This window comes from Dioscorea cayenensis, chromosome 7 (assembly GCF_009730915.1).
Source record: "Dioscorea cayenensis subsp. rotundata cultivar TDr96_F1 chromosome 7, TDr96_F1_v2_PseudoChromosome.rev07_lg8_w22 25.fasta, whole genome shotgun sequence".
Lineage (NCBI taxonomy): Eukaryota > Viridiplantae > Streptophyta > Magnoliopsida > Dioscoreales > Dioscoreaceae > Dioscorea > Dioscorea cayenensis.
In genome coordinates, this window is record NC_052477.1 from 29,375,549 (window position 1) to 29,400,486 (window position 24,938).

At 34.8% G+C, this 24,938-nt stretch overlaps 2 protein-coding genes across 5 annotated transcripts in view; both read right to left on the minus strand.

Moving 5' to 3' along the window:
• LOC120264769 (protein NRT1/ PTR FAMILY 2.6-like) overlaps positions 1 to 24,938 on the minus strand; it is an 81,862-nt gene that overhangs the window by 11,848 nt on the left and 45,076 nt on the right. The window lies entirely within an intron of this gene.
• Positions 21,257 to 24,476, minus strand: LOC120264771 (protein NRT1/ PTR FAMILY 2.6-like). Of its 4 annotated transcripts, XM_039272599.1 has the most exons (5): positions 24,311 to 24,476; positions 23,956 to 24,173; positions 23,016 to 23,241; positions 22,730 to 22,898; positions 21,257 to 22,186 (listed from the first exon to the last, which is right to left on the minus strand). In XM_039272599.1, the coding sequence occupies exons 1-5, from the start codon at positions 24,417 to 24,419 to the stop codon at positions 21,355 to 21,357; spliced, it is 1,554 nt and encodes a 517-aa protein (XP_039128533.1). In that variant the 5' UTR covers positions 24,420 to 24,476; the 3' UTR covers positions 21,257 to 21,354. The 4 variants fall into 4 exon arrangements, with proteins under 4 accessions (XP_039128533.1, XP_039128532.1, XP_039128534.1 ...); XM_039272598.1 differs by having other exon boundaries at positions 22,730 to 23,241; XM_039272600.1 differs by having other exon boundaries at positions 22,730 to 23,241; positions 23,956 to 24,210; positions 24,311 to 24,434.

Genomic DNA, 24,938 nt, shown 5'->3' on the forward strand with positions numbered 1-24,938 from the left:
AGCAGCCAAAGAAAGAGTCGGAGAGGACGGCGCCGAGGAGAGGTAAAAAGCTTGAGGTGCCGTGCATGATGTTGGCTAGCAGAGCAGCGTCCATTTTCTTGAAATTGTAGTATTTTATGAGATATACAATGAAGTTCCCCACGACTCCACTCAAGGCCAAAGCCAAACCAAATGCATTCCCTACTTCCAACCAAGTTATAGATTGAAAACACACCATAAGATTAAGAGAAGCTTCACTTATATAAGCATCCAAATGAATTATTGAATAAGAGACGGAGAAAATAACTAAGTATATGAATGTACCCAGGATGAAGGGAATTGTGATCCAACCTCCTTGTTTTGCAGGTGTGTGTGATTCATGATCATGAGCAGCATGTGGTTGAGTTTGAACATCTTGTTCCTGGCCAGCCATTGTTTACGTTAGTACACACCTACCCACCTATACCCACACAAAACCCTTTTATAGTAAATTTTGGTTTGAATACACGAATTAATCGTGGTCTTAGATCTTATATATATATATATCAACTTAAATTTGATATTGGTTGAGTCCAATTTATCGGTCATGATATCATCAGATAGCATCAGATGCTGAACAATGAAGTTAGATCAGTTGAAAGTTTTTACTGACAAGTACTGATCGTGGGAACAGCATCAGGTGCTAAAAACTTGACTGGGGGTTTGACTAATGATGTCTTTCTAGTTTTTATCATGGCTGGTTTATATATATATATATATTTCTACTTTTAGGGTTGGGGACTGGTTATTGATGATTAAAACTTTCCCTTGAGGTTTTCCTTGATTTTTTTTTTCTTTAAAATCCTTAGGTATTATTAGACCAAATAGGGTTTTAGAGCCTTGTTGTTAGCTTGAACATTCTTAGATTAAACAAGCTAGAAATCATGTTCCTCTTGGTGGTTGTTTGCTGCGTCAGCATTGCTACCATTTCTACATGACAATACCAATATGGTGATCTTCATTGCATGCAAATATGGTGCATGATAATGTAATTCTCTTGTTTGGGCATATATATATATATATATATATGCATGCGTCTTGAGTATCCGGAGTTTGATGTTTGTCTTGGCGATACCTTGACCACATTGTTTACGGAAATCCGAGGGTGCGGTGGTTGTGGTAGTTTTTTCATTTTTTTTCTTATCTATGTATTGTATTGTAAATCTTAGATTTTATTTTATTTATTTATTTTTTTTTGAAGAAAACACAATACTTATGCGGCTATATGTACATAGGTTAGGCCACATGGACCGAATCATGTAAAATCCAGTGTCTTTTTGTATGTGTATCCTTGCTTTTTTATTCTTTGTGCTAAATTGGAAATTAAATGCACACATTTGATTTTGATTTTAGAATAAAGAAAAGATTCATTTTGACTAGTTTAATTTGTGTTTTCGAGAAGGTGATTCTTTTACAAAATACATTTTTAGTGTACACACATGCGCTAGATGTTCTATACTTCTATGTTCCTTCTTTTCTTTTTCAATTTCCTTTTTTTATTCTTTATTCTTTTTATTTTTTTGACTAATAGGTTATGTTCCTTCTTTTGGCTTTCAATTATTAAATGAATTGGATTCCATTTTAATTTTAATTTGTATTTACACAAGATATGTTTTCATAGACTCAAAGATCTTTTCATTTTGCAATAAAAACAATATTTAAAACTCTTTTAATATCCTTACGTAACAGAAGCGACATTGGTGAGGCAACTAGAGAAGGAGTTGGAGAGAATAGCACGACAAAGGGTTGATGATATTAGAGAGCTGAGGTTGTCTATATATATGTTGGTGAATTAAGTTCTAGGTGTTAAGAATATTTTATAAATGCAAAGAGAGTAATAAGAATAAAGAGCCAGAATATTTACCAAAAATCCTTTAAAATTCACCTGTCTTCTTCTTCTCTCTTCTTTATTTCTCTTTCTCTTTTCCTTCTCTTCTTATATTCAAAACACAAATGAGGGAGGAGGTATTTATAGTATTACAAGAATTGAATGAGCAGTCGGGATTGATTTGATCCGAGCGGTCTAAAAATACTACTAGTTGGTGGAATAATGTAACGACTGCCGGTACTGCTCTGATGTTTTCTAGATGGTTGTCTGCGATGATGATGCATGCTACGGTGATTTCGTTTGCGATGGGTATCCATTATAATATTTATTTATAACACTCCCCTTGGATGCCTACGACCAACGGATATGCCTCGTTAAAACCTTGCTAGGAAAAACCAAATGGGATAAAAACCTGGCTAAAGAAAAAAAGTATACTATCCTTGGTATATTTGAGGGTTACTGCCTCATTAAAAACCTTGCCTCGGAAAAACCCATCGGGACAAAAACCTTGGCGAAGGGAAAAAGAGTACAGTCTCCCCCTCAAATAAATAACCTTTAAATTATATCAGAAATACTTAAATCCTTAAGTCTTCTCATCTCGATTTTATGTATAAGTCTTTGGTGAATGCACTTAGGAAGTGATTTTGTGAAAAGATCAGCTTAATTCTCATTGGATTGAATTTTTTGAACTTCTATAATGCCTTCTTTCTGGAGATCATGAGTGTAGAGAAATTTTGGTGATATATGCTTCGTTCTATCACCTTTAATATAACCTCATTGTATTTGAGAAATACAAACACTGTTGTCTTCATAAATTACTGTAGCATTTGTTGTTACTAATGGTAATTTGCATGATGACTGTATATGCCTAATCATAGATCGTAACCATTGGCATTCACGACTTGCTTCATGGAGAGCTAGAATTTCAGCATGATTTGATGAAGTAACTGTAAGAGTTTGTTTTATGGAACGCCATGAGATAAATGTACCATTGTAAGAAAATATGTATCCTGTCTGAGATCGCCCTTTGTGAGGATCAGACAGATACCCAGCATCAGCAAAGTCTATGAGGTTGGATGAAGATTCTTTTGGATAGAATAAGCCTAGATCTGTAGTTCCTCGTAAATAACGTAGCACATCTTTTACTCCTCTCTAGTGTCTTCCTTTCGGTGTAGAGCTGTATATTGCTAGAAGATTTACTGCAAAAGCTATATCTAGTCTTGTATTATTTGCAAGGTACATTAATGCACCAATTGCACTTAGATATGGAGTTTCTGGACCAAGAATGATTTCTCTTTCTTCAGGTGAACGAAATGGATCTTTCTGAACATCAAGAGTCCGGACGACCATTGGTATACTCAGTGGATAAGCCTTCTCTATATTGAGTCTCTTCAGCACCTTTTCTATATAGGTTGTTTGATGCACAAATATTCCTGAGGAGAAGTGGCCAATTTGTATACGTAGACAGAATTTGGTTTTTCCCAAATCTTTCATTTCAAATTCCTTCCTTAGATATGATGCTGCAATTGCAATTTCAGAAGGAGTTCCTACAAGATTTAAATCATCCACATATACTGCTATCACAACAAAATCGTTATTTTGGTACCCTTCTTTTATAAGATATTCACTGAGACGGTTATACCACATCCGTCCAGTTGTTTTAATCCATAGAGAGATCTTTGCAATTTAATAGAGTATAAATGTTGTTGATTTATAATGTATGTTATTTTATATCCTTGAGGGGATTTTTCATATATATGTCATTTTTCAAGTAATCCATATAGATATGTTGTGACAATATCCATCAACTGCATATCTAATTTATTACTTCTTTGCCATAGCAATTAAAAAAATCGAAAAAGTAATTCCATCCATTGCGAGGAGAATATGTTTCTTCATAATCAATACCAGGCATTTGAGAAAAAAACCTTGAGCAACCAGGTCTTGCTTTGTATCTCATAATTTTTATTATTTTTCATTTCTTTTTTTCTCACGAACACCCATTTATAACCTCTTGGTTTTTATCCCTTACGGTGTTGGCACTATCGGCCCTAAACACCTCACGTTTTGATAGAGAATTTAACTCAGCCTGGATAGCTTCTTTCCATTTTGGCCAATTATTTCTTTGTCGACATTCTTCAATAGATCGTGGCTCCGGATAATTATCAGTATTTATTTCTATATCTATAGCCACATTGTAGATGAATATATCATTTATTTCGGTCTCATGTCGATTCAATCTTTGACTATAATCTACATAGCAAATTAAATTTTCAACATTTTCAGAAATATCATTCCCCATTGATTCTTCATTTATCTGTTCTGAGGGTTTTATAATTTCCTCTCCCTTTTTACATGGGAGATCCTTTTCTTTATTTTTCAGCTTTATTTTTCTAGGAGCTGAATCTTTGGCGCCAATTGGTCTTCCACGTTTTTGTTGTGGTTTATTTTCTACTTGATTTTCTTTCAATAAATTCTTAGGAATCTCAATTCTTGCAGGAGCATAGGCAGCTGGTATATATGATTTGGTTACCATTTTAGTATCAGTGAATGCATCAGATATTTCATTTGCAATATTTTGCAATTTAATGATCCTTTGAACTTCAAGTTCACATTCATTGGTGCGAGGATCATATGTATGTAATCGTGATGTATTCCAATCAATTTCATTTGGTTCATTTTGAGTAATCATTTCTCCCCTTAATAAAGGGAAGAGAGATTCATCAAAATGACAATCTGCAAATCTTGCAGTAAATACATCCCCTGTTAATGGTTCTAAATATCATATAATTGAAGGGGAATCATAACCAACATATATACCAAGTCTGCGTTGTGGACCCATTTTTGTACGATTTGGTGGTGGTATTGGCACATATACTGCACAACCAAATATTCTTATATATGAAATATCATGCTCTTTACCCATAATAAGTTCGTGTGGTGAATATGAATTAGATGCAGTGGGTCGGATCCGTATTAAAGTTGTAGCATGCAAAATAGCATGACCCCACGCACTTGTAGGCAGTTTCGTCCTTAATAACATTGGAGTCTTTTAATTAATGACTCTGCCAACCCATTTTGGGTATGTACATGAGCTATTGGATGCTCAACATGTATTCCAACTGCCATACAATAATCATAAAATGATTTTGATGAAAATTCACCAGCATTATCAAGACGAATTGTCTTTATAGAATAATTTGGAAATTATACTTTAAGCCTGATAATTTGTAACAATAACCTTGCAAATGCTATATTCCTTGTAGACAGAAGTGAAACATGGGACCATCTAGTCGATGCATAGATTAAAACCATAAAATACCTAAATGGTCCACATGATGGGTGTATTGGTCCACATATGTCTCCTTGTATTCTTTCTAAAAATTTAGGAGATTCACCAGTTACCTTAGTTATAGAAGGCCTGGTTATTAGCTTTCCCATTGAGCATGCTGAACACGCATATTCATTATGTGTTAGGATTTTATAATCCTTCAGTGGGTGTTCATGAGAACTAGTAATAATCCGTCGCAACATAATAGCACCAGGATGTCCAAGTCTTTCATGCCATATTTTAAATATCTCTGGGTTATTAACCTTCCGGGTTAATACCATATGTGATTCCATCACTTTAATACGTGTAAAATATAATCATGAGGATATACAGGGAAAGCTTTCAAGTACATGTTTTTGGCATGAAATAATTTGTGTAATATAAAGATATTCTTTCCCTTCCTTATCAATCGTCTCTAAATAATATCCATTGAGACGTATATCTTTAAACCTTAAAAGGTTCCTCCTAGACTTGGGGGAATATAGAGCATTTTTCATATGCAAGGATGTCCCATTTGCCAACATCAATGCTGCTTCTCCAGAACCTTCAACCAAGTTTGATGATGCTGCTATTGTGGCTATACATGCCTTTCTCATTGATAAGGATATAAAATATATTTTTCTTGTCAAAATAGTATGCGTTGTCCCGCAATCAATAATGGATTCATCATCAACCATATTCTAACAAATTAAACAGAAGAAAAACATAATTTTAATAAAACATAAAGACATATTACAAATTAGTCTATAAGGAAATCTGACTTATCTAAATATGTATTTTCAATTACATTTAAATTATTTATAAAATTATTCTCAATTGGATCAATTATAGGGTTGTCACCAAAATTTGTCTCAATATCTTTACCTTTCTTATTTTTAAATAATTCTTGGTAAAGATGGACAAAATGTTTAGGGATCCTACAAATTCTAGACCAATTACCTTCCAGACCACAACGATAGCAGGTATCCTTCTTTGTCTTTGACCACATCTTGTGGCTTTGTTGCTTTTATTGATGTACATCAATTTTGCTATCACGTGGTCTAATATTATTTCAGCCCCCATCACGATCGTGTCAGTCCTCGACCACCATAATGTCCTCGTCCACCGCGGTTTTTAAAACTAGTACTGCGACCACGACCATCTTCTATGCCCAAAATTAATTTCTGGTAGTGGTGCTGCCAGATGGTCGAGATTGATGATTCTACATCAATAATTCATTGTTTTGCTCTACTACAAGGAGACAAAAAATTAATTCAGAAAATTTTGTGAAATTCTTTTCTCTATATTGTTGTTGTAATATAACATTTCGTGCGTGAAATGTTGTAAATATCTTCTCGAGCATCATACCTTCCATCACTGTTTCTCCACAGAGACGTAGCACTGAAACAATTCTAAATAGCTCAGAATTATATTGTTGCACACTTTTAAAGTCTTGAAACCCGAGGCTTGACCAATCATTATGTGCTTTGGGCAAATAGACCATTCTGAGATGTTCATATCGTTCTTTCAGAGATAACCACAATTCCTATGGATCCTTAATGGTCAAATATTCATTCTTTAGGCCATCATGAATACAATGCCTTATAAATATTAAGGCTATCGCCTTATTATCATTAGGCTCATTGTTATTAGCCTCAATAGTTTTGCTCAAGTTCTTTGCTTTCAGATGGAGCTTGATATCGAGGCTCCAGGATATATAATTGCTCCCTGAGATTTGAAAGGCCTCGAATTCTCTTTTTGCGATATTTGTCATTTTCTTCAAAATAATAATATAGCAGGTAATCAGAATAGAGTGTATCGAATAAAATATAAATCATATATCTTTTTATGTATGCGATACTGTATTGTTCATATATGACACTATTCATATACATGATCTTGTTCATACGCTGCAATTATTGCAGCATTGGGAATGCAGTTTTGTTTGAAAGTGAGTATGAGTTAAGAGGGAAGAAGAAGGAAAGATAAGGGAGAGAAGAGAGTAGGGGCTAACGGAGAAAAGCGGCCGACGGAGAAAATTGAAGGGGCCGGCGGAGGAGAGAGAAGGGCCGACGGAGAAGAGAAAAAGACCCGGCGAACTTTTATCTAATTTTGTCAATGATTGCCGGGATCGGAGGATCATGCCGTGGCAAACTTAGGGGAAGACCATGTTAGATGATTTGGATTTGATGGAAAAAAACTCATTGTATGATTAATATTATTGTTTTTTTCATGTTTATTTTTAGATGTACTAGTATTGTTAGCCTCATTGACTTTTGTAGTGTATGTTTTTTATGTATGCTTCTAAGAAAATTCTATATATGTATGGTTGAATGAAATTATGAATTAAATAAAATGTATGGTTTGCTAGCAGTATTATGCTTACTTGCCGGACCTCCCTTCTTTCAATGTTAAAAATAGATTCCACATATAAGATATATATTAGATGAGGTAAGGAAAATTAAAGCCATATAAGAAAGTTCGTGCTGATAACGTGTTAAGAATATTTTTATAAATCACGAGAGAGTAATAAGAATAAAGAGCCAGAATATATACCAAAAATCCTTTAAAATTCACCTAAGTTATAAATAAATATTATAATGGATGCATACCGTAGCAAATCACTGCAGCAGACGGCATTACTGTAGCAACCATCTAGAAAACTCTATAAAAACCAAAGAGCGTAGCCGTGGGCATGGTAGTACTGTAGACCAGCGATACTATTACTATTCCACCAACCAGGGTATTTTAGACCGTCGGACCAAATCAATCTTGACCGTTCATTCAATTATTGTAAGCTTATAAATACCCCCCTCTATTTTTATTTTGAATATAAGAAGAGAAGGAAAAGAGAAAGAGAAATAAAGAAGAGAGAAGAAGAAGAACATGTGAATTTTAAAGGATTTTTGGTAAATATTCTAGATCTTTATTCTTATTACTCTCTTTGCATTTATAAAATATTCTTAACACTAGTATGTTTGATGACATAAAGTGTGGGCCAGTTTTTGTCCACGTCCTCTTATCTAGCTACTTTAGAATATGAAAATTTGATTATGCGTTTTTATTACCTTAACGAGAATGAGCGAGAATGAGGTAATGAAGAGGGTGAAAGCAATGGATAGAGGATGGTAATGAAAAAGTTATTTGGTTGGAGATGTAATTTATTAAAAATGAGAAAAGTAGAAGAGTAATTTGTTGAGAATAAAAAAAGTAATGAAAATATATGGTCTAAAATTACTTTTATGCCCTTAATATTGCTGTTTATAAAATATTTTAAATAAATTTTAATTATTATAATTAATTATTAAGTATTTCAATATTAATACATTTATATTAAATATAAATATTTATTTAATTATTATATGGTTATTGTAATTAAATATTAATATATTAATATAGTGTTATATATATACCCATATACATACATTAGTGAGGGGTAAAATGTGTAATTTACATCAATTCCCCCTCTATCCTTATATAGGGGGAATAAACCATTACCCAGATGGGATTTATGGTAACCTCCCAGGGTAATGATTACCTCCCTAAAAGTCATCCAAACATGGGAATGAGAATATGCAATCAATGATTCCCCCAAATTTCAAATCTTTATCACGGCTCACAACGAGCATGGTAACAAGTTACCACTCCAACTGTCTACGCTTACAATTACCATTATCAAGCCTGTAGCAGCGTGGAACCACTAGAAGCAACACATAAGCCACAACGACCTCACAACGGCCATTGTGAAAACCATCATGACCGTAATTCATCCACACAACGCCCAGAGAGTCGTGTCAGGACGTGACTTGGAGCCCAAGCAATAACTTACTCAACACGGGCATCACAACGCTCATGATGAGGCCGTGGCGGACTCGATCTTATAAATACCATAGGAAACTCTGCTTCTTACTACAGTAAGTAGTGGCGATTCCCCCCCTCATGTCACCATCCAAAAAATAAAAAAAATAAAAAAATATCTAACCCGTAGGCTCAGTGTATAACTCAACATGACAATAAGAGTTTCCTCATAAGGTCACAAGTATTCAAATATACATCTTTCACTCCAAGAGTGAGTTAACTGATTATACATCACCAGTGAAATCTTTTGCATCAAGAAAACACCATATAAGAGCAACCTTTAAAAGTATACTTTAAGTATAACATTATCACAATGAAATTCAACTTAGTTAATTTGCACAACTCATTGGTCATCATAACAAGGACATCAAGTTTCTTGAAAATACACACTTTGAAACATATAACCCAAAACGTAGGGTTTCCAATTACAAGTAACATATACTTTGCGAATATTCTTGAAATAAGTTAAATCATAAATCATCATAGTTTCCAAACACTATAGAAAAAATTTCAAGAGTTTTAGCAACAATAAATCATCATTCAAAGGCAAGGCAACTCAAGCATTAGAAAACATGCATGATTTATAGTCCATAATTTAGTAAATCCCACTCACAAACTTTGCGAGCTAAAACACCCCGGTGTTACTTCTCCATTGGTTCTTACCCTTTGTTCAAAGTCTCACCTCTTAGAAGCAATTAACAAATCAACACAGGCAACAAGCATTAACAGTAACTCAATCAACTTGAATGAAGGAAAATGCTCAAAATGGGAAGTGGTTACTTCTAGGGTTTGCTAAACCCTCTAACTAGTATGTCAAACAAGAATGAACCTCTCACAACTCTTAAAACCAACAAGGAAAGCAAGGAAAACCCAACTTGGTTCGGTGCTACACTAACTTTAACCTAAGAGATGAAGGCTTACCCTCAAACCTCAAGAAACTCATGGTTTTACAACTTTAAACTTCTTCTATTCTCTAGATCCAAGAAAAAAACTAGAGTTTTCCATGAAAATCCCCAATAAATTTGGTAAGAAGAGCAAGGAGAAGAAGAAGAAAGACGAACTCACCTCCAAGCTTTTCCAAAACCTAGAACAACCTTTACTTCAAGAGAGGAGAAGGAAGATCTCTACTCTTCTCTTTGATTGGAGGCCAAGAATGATGGGTTTGGAGAGGGGAAAAGATGATTCTAAAGGAGGAGGATGAAGGACTCAAAGAAGAGCCTAGAAGCTTGGAGAATGGCCCTTAAATAGGCCTAGCCCAAGGGGGCTCCTTGCGGGCTACCTTGCGGCCACAAGGGAGGCCACATGGCCTCTCGGGTTAGCCTTGCGGGCAATCCTAGTGCCCGTAAGACCCCGACCTAGCTTTTACCCTTTTTAAGGGTTTTCCTCCACTTTTTTACCCTCCCAAATGACCTCAACTAAGGTCCTAGCACAAGAGAGCACTCAAAAAGACTCATGCACACAAGTTACACTCGAGAAACAAAATGAAAGAGAAGTAGAAAAAGTCAAACTTCCACACAAGTTACACTCAAGAGGGCATTTGCTTTTCAACACTTTTTCTGGCTCCCAAGTAACCTCTTCTACAACATCATTCCTCTAAAGCACCTTTACCATAGGAATGACCTTTCATCGAAAAGTTTTCACTTAACGATCAAGAATCTTCACTTGTTGCACTTCAAATTTTAAATTTTCTCTTAACTCCACTGGTGGCGCATGAAGACAATGAGATGGCTGGGGATATACTTCTTCAACATGGACACATGGAACATATTATGAATCTTCTCCAACTCAGGTGGTAACCCTAATCGATAGGTTACTGGTCCAATCCTCTCTAGGATAAAAAATGGACCTATATACCGAGGATTCAACTTCCCCGTACCTCAAAACTGAATTACGCCTTTCCATGGAGATATTATCAAGAATACTCTATCCCCAACCTCAAACTCCAAAAATCTTCTACGGTTGTTAGCATAGCTCTTTTACCTGTCTTGAGCAGCTTTCAATCTGTCTCTAATCACTTTCACTTCCTTAATGGTTCGATCAATCAACTTTATACTTTGAAGCTTCCTTTCTCCCACTTCATCCCAACAAAGAAGAGTTCTACTCTTCCTTCCATACAAAGCTTCATATGGTACCATTCCAATGCTTGCTTGAAAACTATTGTTATAAGCAAACTCCATAAGTGCTAGGTGTTAATCCTAACTCCCTTGAAAATCTAAAACACAAGCTCTTAACATATCCTCCAAGGTTGGATGGTCCTCTTAGACTGACTATCGGTCTGAGGGTGGTAAGCAATGCTGAATTTTAAAGTTGTACCTAGAGCCTCCTGAAACCTTGGCCAATATCGAGAAGTGAATCTAGGGCCTCGATATGAAACTATCGAGACTGGCACCCCATGCAACTTCACTATCTCATTAATGTACAACTTTGCTAATTTCTCCAAAGAGTACTTAGTATGCACCGCCAAGAAATGAGTCAACTTTGTCAGCCTGTCCACTATCACCCACACAACATCATAACCATGAGATGTTCGTGGTAAACCAACCACAAAATCTATCATCACATGCTCCCACTTCCATTCTGGAATTGGTAGAGTTTGTAGTAGTCCTGATGGCTTCTGATGCTCTGCTTTGACTTGTTGACACACCAAGCACTTGGCCACAAACTCTGCTATATCTTTTTTCATCCTTGACCACCAATACTTTTCCTTAATTGTTCTATACATCTTGGTACTTTTAATATGAACTGCATATGCTAAAGAGTGAGCTTCTGCACTTCTTATATCAACTCTTCATCAATACTCTGGAAGTAGTTGCAGATAAGATACCCTTAAAGCTGGCTACTAATGTTCCACTATCTTCAGTCTCAAGTTCTATTCTTAAATCCTTCATTGTTGAAAGTAGTTGTAGATAGGATACCCTCAAAGTAGATATTGAAGTAGACTTCCTACTCAAAGCATCAGCTACCACATTGGCTTTTCCTGAATAATAGCCTATGATCAAATTATAGTCCTTTATCAACTTCAACCATCGCTATTGCCTTAAATTCAATTCCTTCTGAGTGAAAAGATACTTTAAGATTTTATGATCTATAAAAATCTGACACCTTTCTCCAAAGAGATAATGCCTCCAAATCTTGAAGGCAAAGACTACAGCTACCAACTTCAAATCATGGGTTGGATAATTCAACTCATGTTGTTCCAACTTTTCATCAATACACATCCTAACCCTTGCTGTGAGGCATAACTGAAGACTATAAATTCCTTCCCACTTTTTGGCAAAGTAAGCATTGGGGCTGAAGTCAAATGGTCCTTCAATGTTTGAAAGCTCTTTTCACATTCCAGGTGAACTTCACCTCCTTGCGAGTTACCTTCGACAATGACAAGGCAATCGAAGAAAACCCTTCCACAAATCTCTTATAATAACCTGCAAGTCCAAGAAAAATTCAAACTTCTGTGAGATTCTTCGGCCCTCCCAATTAACAATGGCTTCCACTTTCTTTGTGTCCACAAAGATCCCTTCTCCTGACACCACATGCCCAAGAAACCCCACTTCATAAAGCCAAAACTCGCATTTGGAAAACTTAGCATACAACTACTTCTCCCGGAGAGTTTGCATAACAATTCTCAAATTCTAAGCATGATCCTCATTTGAAGCTAAATACACCAAAATGTCATTGATGAACACAATGACAAATTTATCCAAGTAAGACCTGAACACTCTGTTCATTAAGTCCATGAAAGTTGCAGGGGCATTGGTCAGACCAAACCGCATGACCAAAAACTCATAATGGTCGTAACTGGTCCGTAATATCATTTTTGGGACATCTTCTGACTTAATCTTCAATTAATGATACCCGGACCACAAGTCAATCTTGGAGAACACACATGCTCCAATCAACTGGTCCAACAAATCATCAATTCTCAGTAATGGGTACTTGTTCTTGATGGTCACCCGATTCAATTGCCGGTAGTTTATACACAGCCTCAACAATCCATCTTTCTTTTTCATAAAAAAGGACTAGTACACCCTAGAGTGATATACTTGGTCGTATAAAACCCTTGTCTATAAGATCTTGCAACTGAGTCTTCAACTCTCTCAGCTTTGCAAGTGCCATCCTGTAGGGTGCTATGGAAATAGAAGCCGTACCATATAGTAGATCTATAGCAAGCTTCATCTCTCTGTCTAGTGGTAAACTTGGTAGTTCTTCAAGGAAAACATCTAGAAACTCATTCACCACTAGCATCTCCTTTATAGCTTGTTAATCCGCTCGGGAGGATTTAGGGAAAAGTATTTTCCAAAGTACCCTATTGCTAGGCTTACTCACAATCCCCTCTAATCGCGGCATATCTATACTAGGTGGGTATTTCTACTCGTCAGAAAGTACATCGAATATGATAACTAGGGCTTTCTCCAAGATATTAATCAAGCAATACAAACAAAAATTATATTTAAATAGCATGGATTACAATTAGGAAACAACTAAATCATAAGAATCCACAACCAATGTTAAAAGATAAAACCCTAGAGTTTAGCTATTCCCAAACATCTACAAAATTAGCACTCTACTAATAAATGAGAAGCATTCAAATTAAAAGTTTCGACTTCTTTCTTTCCTAACTTCGCCTCTAAGAATAGAATCCAAGATGCCCTAAAAATCCTCATCATATCTATTTATAGTATGCCGCTACAAGTTATTTACTGGTGTAAAGACATGGCCGTAAGGAGCTAGAGATAATGGATCGTGAGCCTTATGGGGACACTTACGGCCATAAGTCCCATTCTTAAGATCTTCTGTCTTGCGTTATGAACCATAAGCTTCTTTGTGTTGCCCTTGTGATCGTCCTTACGGGCATAAGCACTGCTCGTGAACTCCTCTGGATAGTCCTTACGGGCGTAAGTCCTGCCCGTAAGGTCCTCTGATTTGGCTTTATACTCTTCCTTATGGGCATAAACATACCCGCAAGGTTCTCTAGAAGAAGCTTACGACCGTAAGTCAGGCCGTAAGCTGCCTGCAAGCCATCCTATTTACCTTTATTCTCTCTCTCTCTCTCTCTCTCTCATCTTTAAGTGAAGCCTGAAGCCCGAGAATACAAAACACAATATGTTTAATGTTGAATTCTATAATATACTTCTAATACATGCCCAATGAGTGTACAAAACGATATAAAATAATGGAACATTGTACATTCATCATTTTCTCTCCAGGCCATTGACCCTAATCCCATTCCCATACATAGCAATATTGGAATCTCTTCCTAATACGTACTCACTCTCTATGTTTTCACTACGATTGGAATTTACTGTCAACTCACTTGAAAGAACCATGAGGAGAGAAATCTCAATCCTGAAGTACCCACTTTTTAGGTGAACTACTTGTGGTTCTCTTCAATTGTGGTATGTCTATACTATGTGGATCTCTCGATTTTTTACACAAGTATATCAATCATGAAACTCTTGGTTTTCACAACAATATAGTTCAAGACAAGAAAAAAAGCATAATTGAATTCTAAAACAAAATATTTCAATAAATCATTCGATACAAGCTTTAAAGTCTACAGTTTCTGTCATAAAAAAGTAAACCCTACGTTCGATCTATGTCCAAATTAACACCATGAAGTTTAGTTCTCCATTAGGGGAGGACAATCATACAATTCAATCAATATGGTGGAAGTAAATGAAAACATTAAAAGTATCTCTAAACTTTGTTGCTTCAGAGTGCCAGTGAATCTTCCACAAATCTTCCACAATCGCCACTGAGAACTCGCCTCGATGGCTACTATAATACCCTAGGCCATGGATGAAGCCCTCCAAGTCTTTGGATTGCTTGAGAAAAGCCTTGGATTCTTTCTTCACTCCTTCATTTACTCGATCGCCAAAAGTCTCCCCCAAAACCCTCAATAAAATTTTTTATACCTAACTCCTTATGGGTCACTTACGGGCATAAGAACAAGGTTATAAGCTCTGCCTATAAGGTCTTCTGTCTTAGTGTTATCATCTAGCTTATGGCCATAAGTGTTGGACCGTATGCTTCTTTGGACAGTACTTGTGACCTTCTTTACGGACATATGTCCTATCAATAAACTCCATTGGATAAACCTTATGCCCCTGCTTACAGGTGTAAGTCATGCCTGTAAGCCCTTCAGTCTGGCATTTATACTCCTGCTTACGGGTATAAGGTTGTCCGCAAGGTTCTATGGGTGAGGCTTACAACCGTAAGGAGACCTGTTTGGCCTGTTCTCTTATTCTTGATGTCAAGGGAGCTCTTTCTTACTTGTTTGGTTCGAAATTGTTTCTTGTGGCTTCCTCTTTTTTATTGTGCATTGCCCGTGACTTATAATCATTTTTTACACCATGTTAACTATCTTCTTCCAAATGTACTAGGCATTCTCCCCGGCTTCCCATTGGAGTTTTACATAAATAAATAAGTGCAATTAAAATTTTTTAAATTACTAATATCATAAGTAATATAAATAAAAACTTAAATGTAATAAAAAATTTAAATTTTTTCTTTGAAACACTATGAGAGCAAATTATTACAAAAATATGATTAAACAACTCATATAATGGAAACTATTGTATACTTTCGATTTCAAAGGTTTTATATATAAACATTTATTGCATAAATAAATAAGTGCAATTAAAGTTTTTAAATTATTAATATCATAAGTAATATAAATAAAAACTTAAATGTAATAAAAAATTTAAATTTGTTCCTGGAATCATTCAAAGAGCAGATTATATATCTACTTTAATAGGATGTATACATAATTTGAAAAAATAGATTTAAAAAACTTTTGGCAGAACACTTGGCTTTTCACTACCCTGTAAATTAATCCAAATAAGAACATATCAGACAATTGTGATATTTGCAACAAAAAAAAGAACATAACCAAACAACAAATGATTGAACAATCAAATTAAAAAAAATAAAAAAACTGACGCAGCGGGATATAGTTGAGGACTTGTTTAGTCTATGAATACCCAAGTCAACAACGAAATAGAAACCTAAATCCTGTTTAGTCTAAGAATACCAAGGAATTTAAAGGAAACACATATCAATTTTATTTCAAATTCAAAACTGTCTTCATAGCCCGAAGGCTTACAAATAAATAGACCAACAAGAAACACTAAAGGAGAAATAAATCGAAAATTTTTCAAAAATAGAAAATTCGCGATTGACACCATAGAATAAAAATTAAAAACCAAACATAGCGAATGCCAAAAATGGCGTCTCAATCAAAGATCTTCAGCCCAAGATATCGATAGAGAAAATCTTTCCATAAACGGCAAAATTGCTGTTTTCGAGGCCCAGATGATGGAATTTGGCCAAAAAAGGGTGTGACACACGAGTTTGTGACTTTTGCTTGTTGACCTGTTTTCCATTTAATGGTGTCCTCTGATCACCAAAATTACCTCTTTACGAAAATGACCCCGCCTAGGTCATCGCATCCCACTTGTCCAGGTAGGCGCAACCTAGCTCATCAATCAGGTCCGCATCAAAAACTATGATAACCTAAATAGTAACTGTATAGACACTTATGTGAAAAACAAACCTATAACAAAAAAGGGAATTGTTATTCATCTTCATTAGAATATGGGCAATATATATTAACACCATCATTTAATTTCCTTTATTTTAGATTTTTCATCTTCTTCTACAATTATCTATTCATCTTCCTATAAACCCAATTTATATCATTTAATATATATGAAACTATTGGTAATTCCAAAATAAATAAATAAATAAATAAATAAAACCCATGTTGCAATTTAATGTAATACCAAGTAAATGTCACTAATTTTTTTATTCATTTAATTAAATTTTTTTTTATTAATAACACAATATTTTTTTTATTTTTCATATTTTATGTAATACCAAATATCACGCGCCAAACCCTGCTCGCCAGACTTGGTGCATAACACAATAGGCATGTAAGGCCTTAGAACCTATTACAAAACAAAACATGCAATCAAATGATACTTTAAGTTTCCAAAGTCAAGTTTCGAAAAAAATACAAAACTTCCATAATACAGATCTTAGAGTTTACAAAACAAACAAAGATTTGATCTAAATAAGACAAGGGACAAGTCTGCTACTTACTCCCTCCTAGTAAGCTTTTATAGTCTTGATCTGAAAAAAATTAACAACTAGATTATGAGCTTGACAGCCTAGTAAGTAACCCACTAACAATGTTGGGATAATAAAAAGTCTCAAAAATTCAATTAAAAAAATCAGTAATATGATATAGCAAGACAATTTCCAAAAATACAATTCGGAAACAAAACAAAACATGCAACATAGCTTGATTTTCAAATAAATATAGCTATGTCTCCCAATAATCATGGTTAAAATAAAAATATCAGAGTTTATTTATTTATCCTTGGTGACCCGAGCCAGAATATGAAAGTGCATTTGTTTATCCTTAGTGACCAGAGCCAGAATATCAGAGTTCATTTGTTTAGCCTCAGTAACCCGACTCAAAATATCAAAGGCCATTATTCTTCACCGACGGAATAGTGAGAAACTATAGTCTCTTAACAAAATTACATGTCGACACGGTTAGTGTTAAACCCCCGGTGATAGGGTTAGTGCATAGTTATTGGAGACTAAACGTTTTTATGACAAAATAACTTCATTGTCTGAAAACTATACAAATATCAGATTTTCAAACAGAATATGATTTGCAGAACAAGATTTACAGAATAATTTGTCGAGCAAATGTACAAACATACGCATGATCCCATTTCTTTATAGTAAAAATAATCCATATATATTTAAAACAATTTACAAACATAGTAGTTCAAAGATTAACAAATATGATCAAAATGTGAGAATTAATATTTCAGGGAAACAAATAATAACAAAAACTGTATCAAAGCCCAACAAATGTTTTAATATTATATAAGCAAACTTTAAAAGAATTTAAATAAATTCAAAATTGTTGATAATTAGAAATTATATATATACATTTATATGCAGTGTTACTTACCTGATTAACGCCAAAACAACCAGAATTCTAAGGCAAATCAAGTTCCTCCATTATGCCCTAAAATTGGGAAGTAACACCAACAATATGAATTTTACAATAATCATGGGATTGTAATAAAGATTTCAGAAGTGAACAAATACAAAAATCAAGCTATCACCAACAATATAAATGTATATATATAATTAGAAATTATATATATACATTTATATGCAGTGTTACTTACCTGATTAACGCCAAAACAACCAGAATTCTAAGGCAAATCAAGTTCCTCCATTATGCCCTAACATTGGGAAGTAACACCAACAATATGAATTTTACAATAATCATGGGATTGTAATAAAGATTTCAGAAGTGAACAAATACAAAAATCAAGCTATCACACTACTCTCCCAAATATGGATATTGCGAGGGTGCAATATCAATTATCCACTCTATGGGCATATGAACAATTTTAATGACCATTGAGTACTAAATCCCTCATAACTTTACATTTACTTTTCCAAATCATAAATTTCAAGATTATGAGAAATGTAGACACCTAAGACTATAACAAATCCGAAATTCACAATATTTAGAGAACTACTCAAATTATAACATTCAATTGAATCTATTATTATTTCTACAGACTTATAATTTAGGCATATCTCTTTAAATCATGCATATCTGTCAATCTACAACTATAAAATCAATGATATTTTATTGATAATCAGATAACTTAATAAGAAACAACTTTCATATTTTTCACCTCACCCAATTCAATATCCATGATCATCAAACAAATACCCATAAATCTTCATGTTCTGCACAGAAATACCATCCGAGTTAGCTATACTAATTAGGCTATATCTCACATACTATAGATGTATAAAATTTGAAATTTTGCAGGTACTTAGCCAACATTAAACTCTACAAGTTTCTTATTTTACTTTCCTCAAAATTCTTCCAATAACAATTCTACAATTTGGTCAAAGATCCGAGGAAGAGAATGCTTACCTCAACAATAAAAGCGAACTAACCATGGATGACGAGACCCTTCTCCTGTCCTCGCTGCTGACACCACCCGCAAATAGAGGAAGAAAGATGAGGCTAAGTCTTTCTCTTTTCCTAAACGGCGATCTAAATTGGAAGGAGGTGAAGAGGTGGCTAGGGTTTCGAAACTAAAAGCAAAATCAACGTCTAGGATTAAAAATAACATCAACGGCTAGGATTTAATTATAGGTTGGGACGCACACTAAATAAATGTTGTTTATTCTTTTCTAAACAAATAATTCCAAATAAATTTGGCAAAAATTTTCAATTTCCAAAGGTCATCCATTTCCATGAGTAGATATTAAATGTTTGATATAAAAGGTATAATTGCCATACAGGTCCTTGTAATTGTGTACTTTCTGCCTTTTTAGACCTTGTAATATTTTTAGGTATATTTAACTCCTCATATTTGATCGAGTTGGGACTCTCGAGTCCGAGGCATAGATGGCGTTATCTTCGCCGTTTCTTTTGAGCTAGCATGGTTTTAAATATTCGCTGTTAGGTACAATTAAGTCCTTATATTTGATCGAGTTGGGTCTTTTTCGTCCCCCTATTTTGTAATAAAAAAAGTCACATTCGCCGTTAGGTACAATTAAGTCCTCATATTTGATCGATTTGAGACTTTTTAGTCCCCCAATTTCGTAATAAAAAAAGTCACGTCGGTAGAAAAGAAAGCGGCAAAGTTAACGTCATCTATCTCGTGACTAGAAAGTCGCATTTGATCGAAATATGAGGATTTAAATGTACCTAAAAAGTATTATAAGGACTAAAAAGGCGGAAAAGTACGCATTCTGAGGGGACACGTATGGTAATTAAACCAATATAAAATTGATTTAATGCCCATGATGAAATCAATTCCATTAAATCTAATATGTTCATAATGCAATAGGGAAAATTCTTTAAAATAGAGTGTAAAGAATCTTCCTTGAAACCCTCACCAATCAGACTATTATCTGTTTTTATTAGAAGATCTTATTTAATATAGTAATATTATCTAGTAGTCTCATATATATATATATATATATATATATTTACATTTTTAATACTTAATATAATACTAAATAAATTTTGTTAAATATTTTTTAAACCAAAAACTTAAAAAAAAAAGGAATAATTTAATATAGCACTGATTTAATGGTCAAGATGACATCAATGCCACCTTAAATATATGCAAAAAAAAAAAAAAAATTTGAAATCTTCCTTAAAACCCCTCTCAAATCAGATTACCATCCGTTTCCATTAGAACATCCTATTAAATATTTAATATAAAACCGATTTAATACTCATGATAAAATCAATGCTTATTATGCAATTAAAAATTTCAATTATTAATACCATATTTAATATAAATGAAAATATTAAAATATTCATTGAATCACTCTCGGAGCAGTTTATACATATAATTTAATAGTATGTATAAATGTTACATTAATCCATGCCAATTAATCGTAAAAATCATACAAAAATGTAATGAGGGTTTTTAATTAAGATCTCCAACTTATTGATCGAAGTACGTCCACGCTTGGGCTGTGCTAAGAGCCGTGCTCTTTCAAAAGCACAATTCCTAAGATTTGTATTGACACGCATAAGCACACCATATATACACTGTGTCCATCTTAAGAGCATGCCTGTGCATTGTGCTTGGAGGTCATACTCACCCAAATCTCAAACTCTTGAGATTAGCTCGGGCATAAGCACCCCATGCCGAGGCCATGCTCAAATTCTTGAGATTTGCACAATAGCTCAAACATACTAGGTAAAGTGTGAACATTGTCGGGTAAAATTTTCATGTGGTCACTGTGTTATGGGTGATTTCCATTTTGGTCATTTTGTTTCAATTTGTTTCAATTTGTTTTTTTTTTGTCATTATATATTAATTTGTTTTCGAGTTAGTCACTGGGATTTTTTCAGCAAATTTAGATGGCGTGGCAGCCGGAAATGAAACGTTACTCTTTTTTTTATATTTTCTCTCATCCCAAATTTGGAGAGTACCGACTCAAATTTCACTTAAAAATAGTGACGTGGCATTTCGCCGCCACGTCATCTAAATCTACTGAAAATCCCAAGTGACTAATCGATGAAAACAAATTAATATCTAATGACAAAAAAAGAAACAAATCGAAACACTAACGACTCAAAAACTACGATCGACCATAACAAAGTGACCACATGAAAAATTTACTCGAATAGTGTCATATATATCACATTCAAGCAATAAGTCATGGAACAAATTCCATATCTTTTGCAACATTTTTTATGAATTCACATAACCACAATAAAAGAAAAGAAAATAATAAATATACAAAGCTCTACTACAAGAAACTAATTTACAGCACCAACTACATGCTTGTCGTCACTCTGCTTCTTATAAAACTTTGCACATAAAATAAAGTAAAAAAAGTTGATACTCGCCACCAACGTCAGCATCCAATAAACATTCCCTAGTCTAGATGAGTTCAAGTTATCCGGAAGCCAACTGGTAGCTCGCCGGACCACCGCCAGCACAGCCATGCTTAAATAAAACCCAATGGACATAAGCACTGCAACTATACCAATGGCCGTGCTTTTCAAAGATTTAGGGAACTCCTGGTAGTAAAATGATATCTGTCCAGGAAAATGAAAGGCTTCACCGATGCCGATGAACACATAAGGCAGCACAAGCCAGAACGCCGACATCGGCACAATCCAGTCAGGTTGGTTTTCAGCCTGGTGTTCATGAACAATGATTGAACGCCGGTGCTCGATGTGAACGGAGGCAACCATGGCGGCGATGTTGAAAGCTTGGCCAATGCCGACGCGTTGGAGAGGTGTGGGAGTATAGGAGGTGAGATGGTGGCAGAGAGGATAGATGCCACGGTCAAGAATGAAGAGCGTTAGGCAAATGGCAAGCAAGGTGGCGATGGAGAAGGAGCCGGCAGGGACAGAGAAATGGGAGCCAAGGGAACGGTCCATGGTTAAGGCTTGGAGGACGGAGAGGCTGGCTTGGGTGGCGATGGAGATGCTTAGGAAAACGTTGGAGGTCCAGAGAGGGACAATGCGGATCAGGGTTTTCAGATCATTTACATCTTCAATAGAGCACAAGCTCCATGGACGGGCTATGCTGCCGTCTGTGGCTACGTCCCCTTGTTGAATCAACGCAGCTCGGTTCATGCAACTGCATGCATGCATTATGTTTTCAAGATAATTGTTTAGTAATATTTATGTTAGAAAGTTTAGATCAGTGGTCTAATTTATGTTATATTATTTTATCTTGATCTTAACCGATCAAAGAAAGTTTATCTTATAAGAAAAAAAATATTAAAGTGGTGATTATAGTTAAAAATTCCCATTTCATTGGTAATAGTTTTTACCTATTAGCATCGGTTCTCTTACTTTTAGTATTTTTTTAATAAAATGGATAAATCATAAATTTATTAAAATAAGAAGAGTATGGAGAAATACTAAATTTAGTATTTGTATAAACAAGAATCTAAAATCAAATCTCTAAGAACGTGCAAAGTGAAAAAAAAAATTCCCATCTTTATCACAATAAGCAATTATTCTTAATTTGTTCTAAGTGATAATTCTGGTTTCTTTATCTCAGAATCTGATACCTTGCATTGTCTCTTATTAAACTTTTAACTCTATTATTACATATTTAGTTATTTATTACTTAGAAATAAGTAAAACTCACGTTTAGGGATAATCACATACATACCTAAAACTTGAAAAAGGTGGTTGATCAGTTTTCTCGAACAACCCACGGTAATAGGCCGCCTCCTCCTCCGGCAATGCAAGCTTCCTTTTCCTAACCCCAGCAATGACAACGCGTGCCATCGTCATAAACGGATTCCTTTTCGGCCTTGATATAAGATAATACTTAATTCCTAGAAGAAAAGAAAGCACAGCCAGAGCAGTCACAGTTAAACATATCCCAAATCCAAGCTCCCAACTAATGCTATACTCAACGTAGACAATAACAGTGCTTCCAATGGCTACCGCACCATAAAGAACTATGAAGGACCAGTTAAAGAACACATCTTGGTCACCCACATTGCTTAACTGATCAACTCCCAATTTCATCATGCTGAACCTTGTACCAGCTGCCCCAATTGTGTACAAGACTATACCGGTGTATAAGACTGCTAGTTGGCCACTGGTCGCCTGAGTGTAAGTGTTTGGTGGTCTTAACGCTTTGATTCCGGCTGTGATTGTGAGAATGATGATACACTGTATTTTCATTAAGAAAAAGAAAGAATAATTCGTTTAGTCATCGAACATTTGGCATTGAATAAATTCCAGAAAATGCAGGGCTGGCTAGATTAACATTATATTATAAATTAGTCAGTTAAAGGTTCTCAGAATAAGAATGTGGAATGTGAGTGAGAATCCGAATAAGAATGAGAATGGAGGAATAGGTTGTGAGGAGATCAAACCCTCTACGAACTTATTCCCATTCTTTTTTACCAAAAAGTGGAACGATCCCCGTTCTTTGGAGATCACTTTGAATTCAAACTGGGCCTAAGTTATTTGTAACATACCCAATGAATGTAAACTAGCAAATGGTAAATTAAGAACATATTAGAGTAAACATATATGGTTTACATAAATACATTATAAATAAATAATTATGCGATGGTGTGTGATTGATCATTTACGGTGAAACTTATTAGAATTGACTCTATTATTATTATTATTATTATTATTATTATTATTATTATTTGGGGTAAATCACTATTGTCAGGGATGTGTTCTGGTTTTTAATTATAATAACATGTCCTAATCACCCTGCTATAGTAGGGAGGCAAATCTATGACTTTATTTATGTGCAGGGGACCTTGATGTCTATAGGTAAAGAGACCGTTGACAAGTACTCTTTATTATTTTTGTAAATGTTCCAACATATTCAATACGGGAAAAAAATCAAATGTTTATGTGATTTACACATAGAGAAGCCACAGTGGAGAATGCGACGATAAGGAAGCAGCCAAAGAAAGAGTCGGAGAGGATGGCGCCGAGGAGGGGTAAAAAGCTGGAGGTGCCGTACATGATGTTTGTTAGCAGAGCAGCGTCCATTCTCTTGAAATTGTAGCATTTTACGAGATATACAGTGAAGTTCCCCATGACTCCACTCAAGACCAAGGCCAAACCAAATGCATTCCCTACTTCCAACCAAGTTATATAGAATTGAAAACACACCTTAAGATTAAGAGAAGCTTCATTTAAGCATCCAAATTAATTAATTAATTATTGAAAAAAGATGGAGAAAATAAACTAAGGTATATATATATGAATGTACCTAGGATGAAGGGAATTGTGATCCAACCTCCTTGTTTTGCAGGTGTGCGTGATTCATGATCATGAGCAGCATGTGGTTGTGTTTGAACATCTTGTTCCTCGCCAGCCATTGTTTCGTTAGTTCACACCTACCTACCTACCCACACAAAGCTCTTTTATATTAAATTTTGGTTTGAATACACAAATTAATCTTGGTCATATATAGATCTTCTATATATATATATCAACTTAAATTTGATATTGGTTGAGTCCAAATTATTGGTCATGATATCATCAGATAGCATCAGATGCTGAACAATGAAGTAAGATCAGTTGAAAGTTTTTACTGACAAGTATTGATCATGGGTACGTACAGCATCAGGTGCTTTTAACTTGACTGGAGATTTGACTGATTATAACGATCATCATCCAAAGAGCATCAGATACTAATCGTCATGCAAAGGGCATCAAGTGGGCATTTGATGCGGGACACATTAACGAGCAAACTTGTACCTCTTGAGAAGTGGGATAGAATTCTTGTCCGTTGTTTGCTTGATTTCTAGTAAATTGGTGATTTATTTATTTTAAATAAATAAAACAAAGTAGGACAGAAGCAACTGTGGATCTTAACACCAAATTCTAGGGACCAA

What these genes read in the sequence shown, in the direction of transcription:
- LOC120264771 (XM_039272598.1), bottom strand. Translation starts at nt 24,419, where the DNA reads ATGGCTGGCGAGGAACAAGATGTTCAAACACAACCACATGCTGCTCAT. An exon ending in CACAATTCCCTTCATCCTAG is followed by an intron (nt 24,174 to 24,310) that starts GTACATTCATAT and finishes GGTTGGAAGTAG; the next exon opens with GGAATGCATTTGGTTTGGCC. An exon ending in CCACCTTTTTCAAGTTTTAG is followed by an intron (nt 22,187 to 22,729) that starts GTATGTATGTGA and finishes GCATGCATGCAG; the next exon opens with TTGCATGAACCGAGCTGCGT.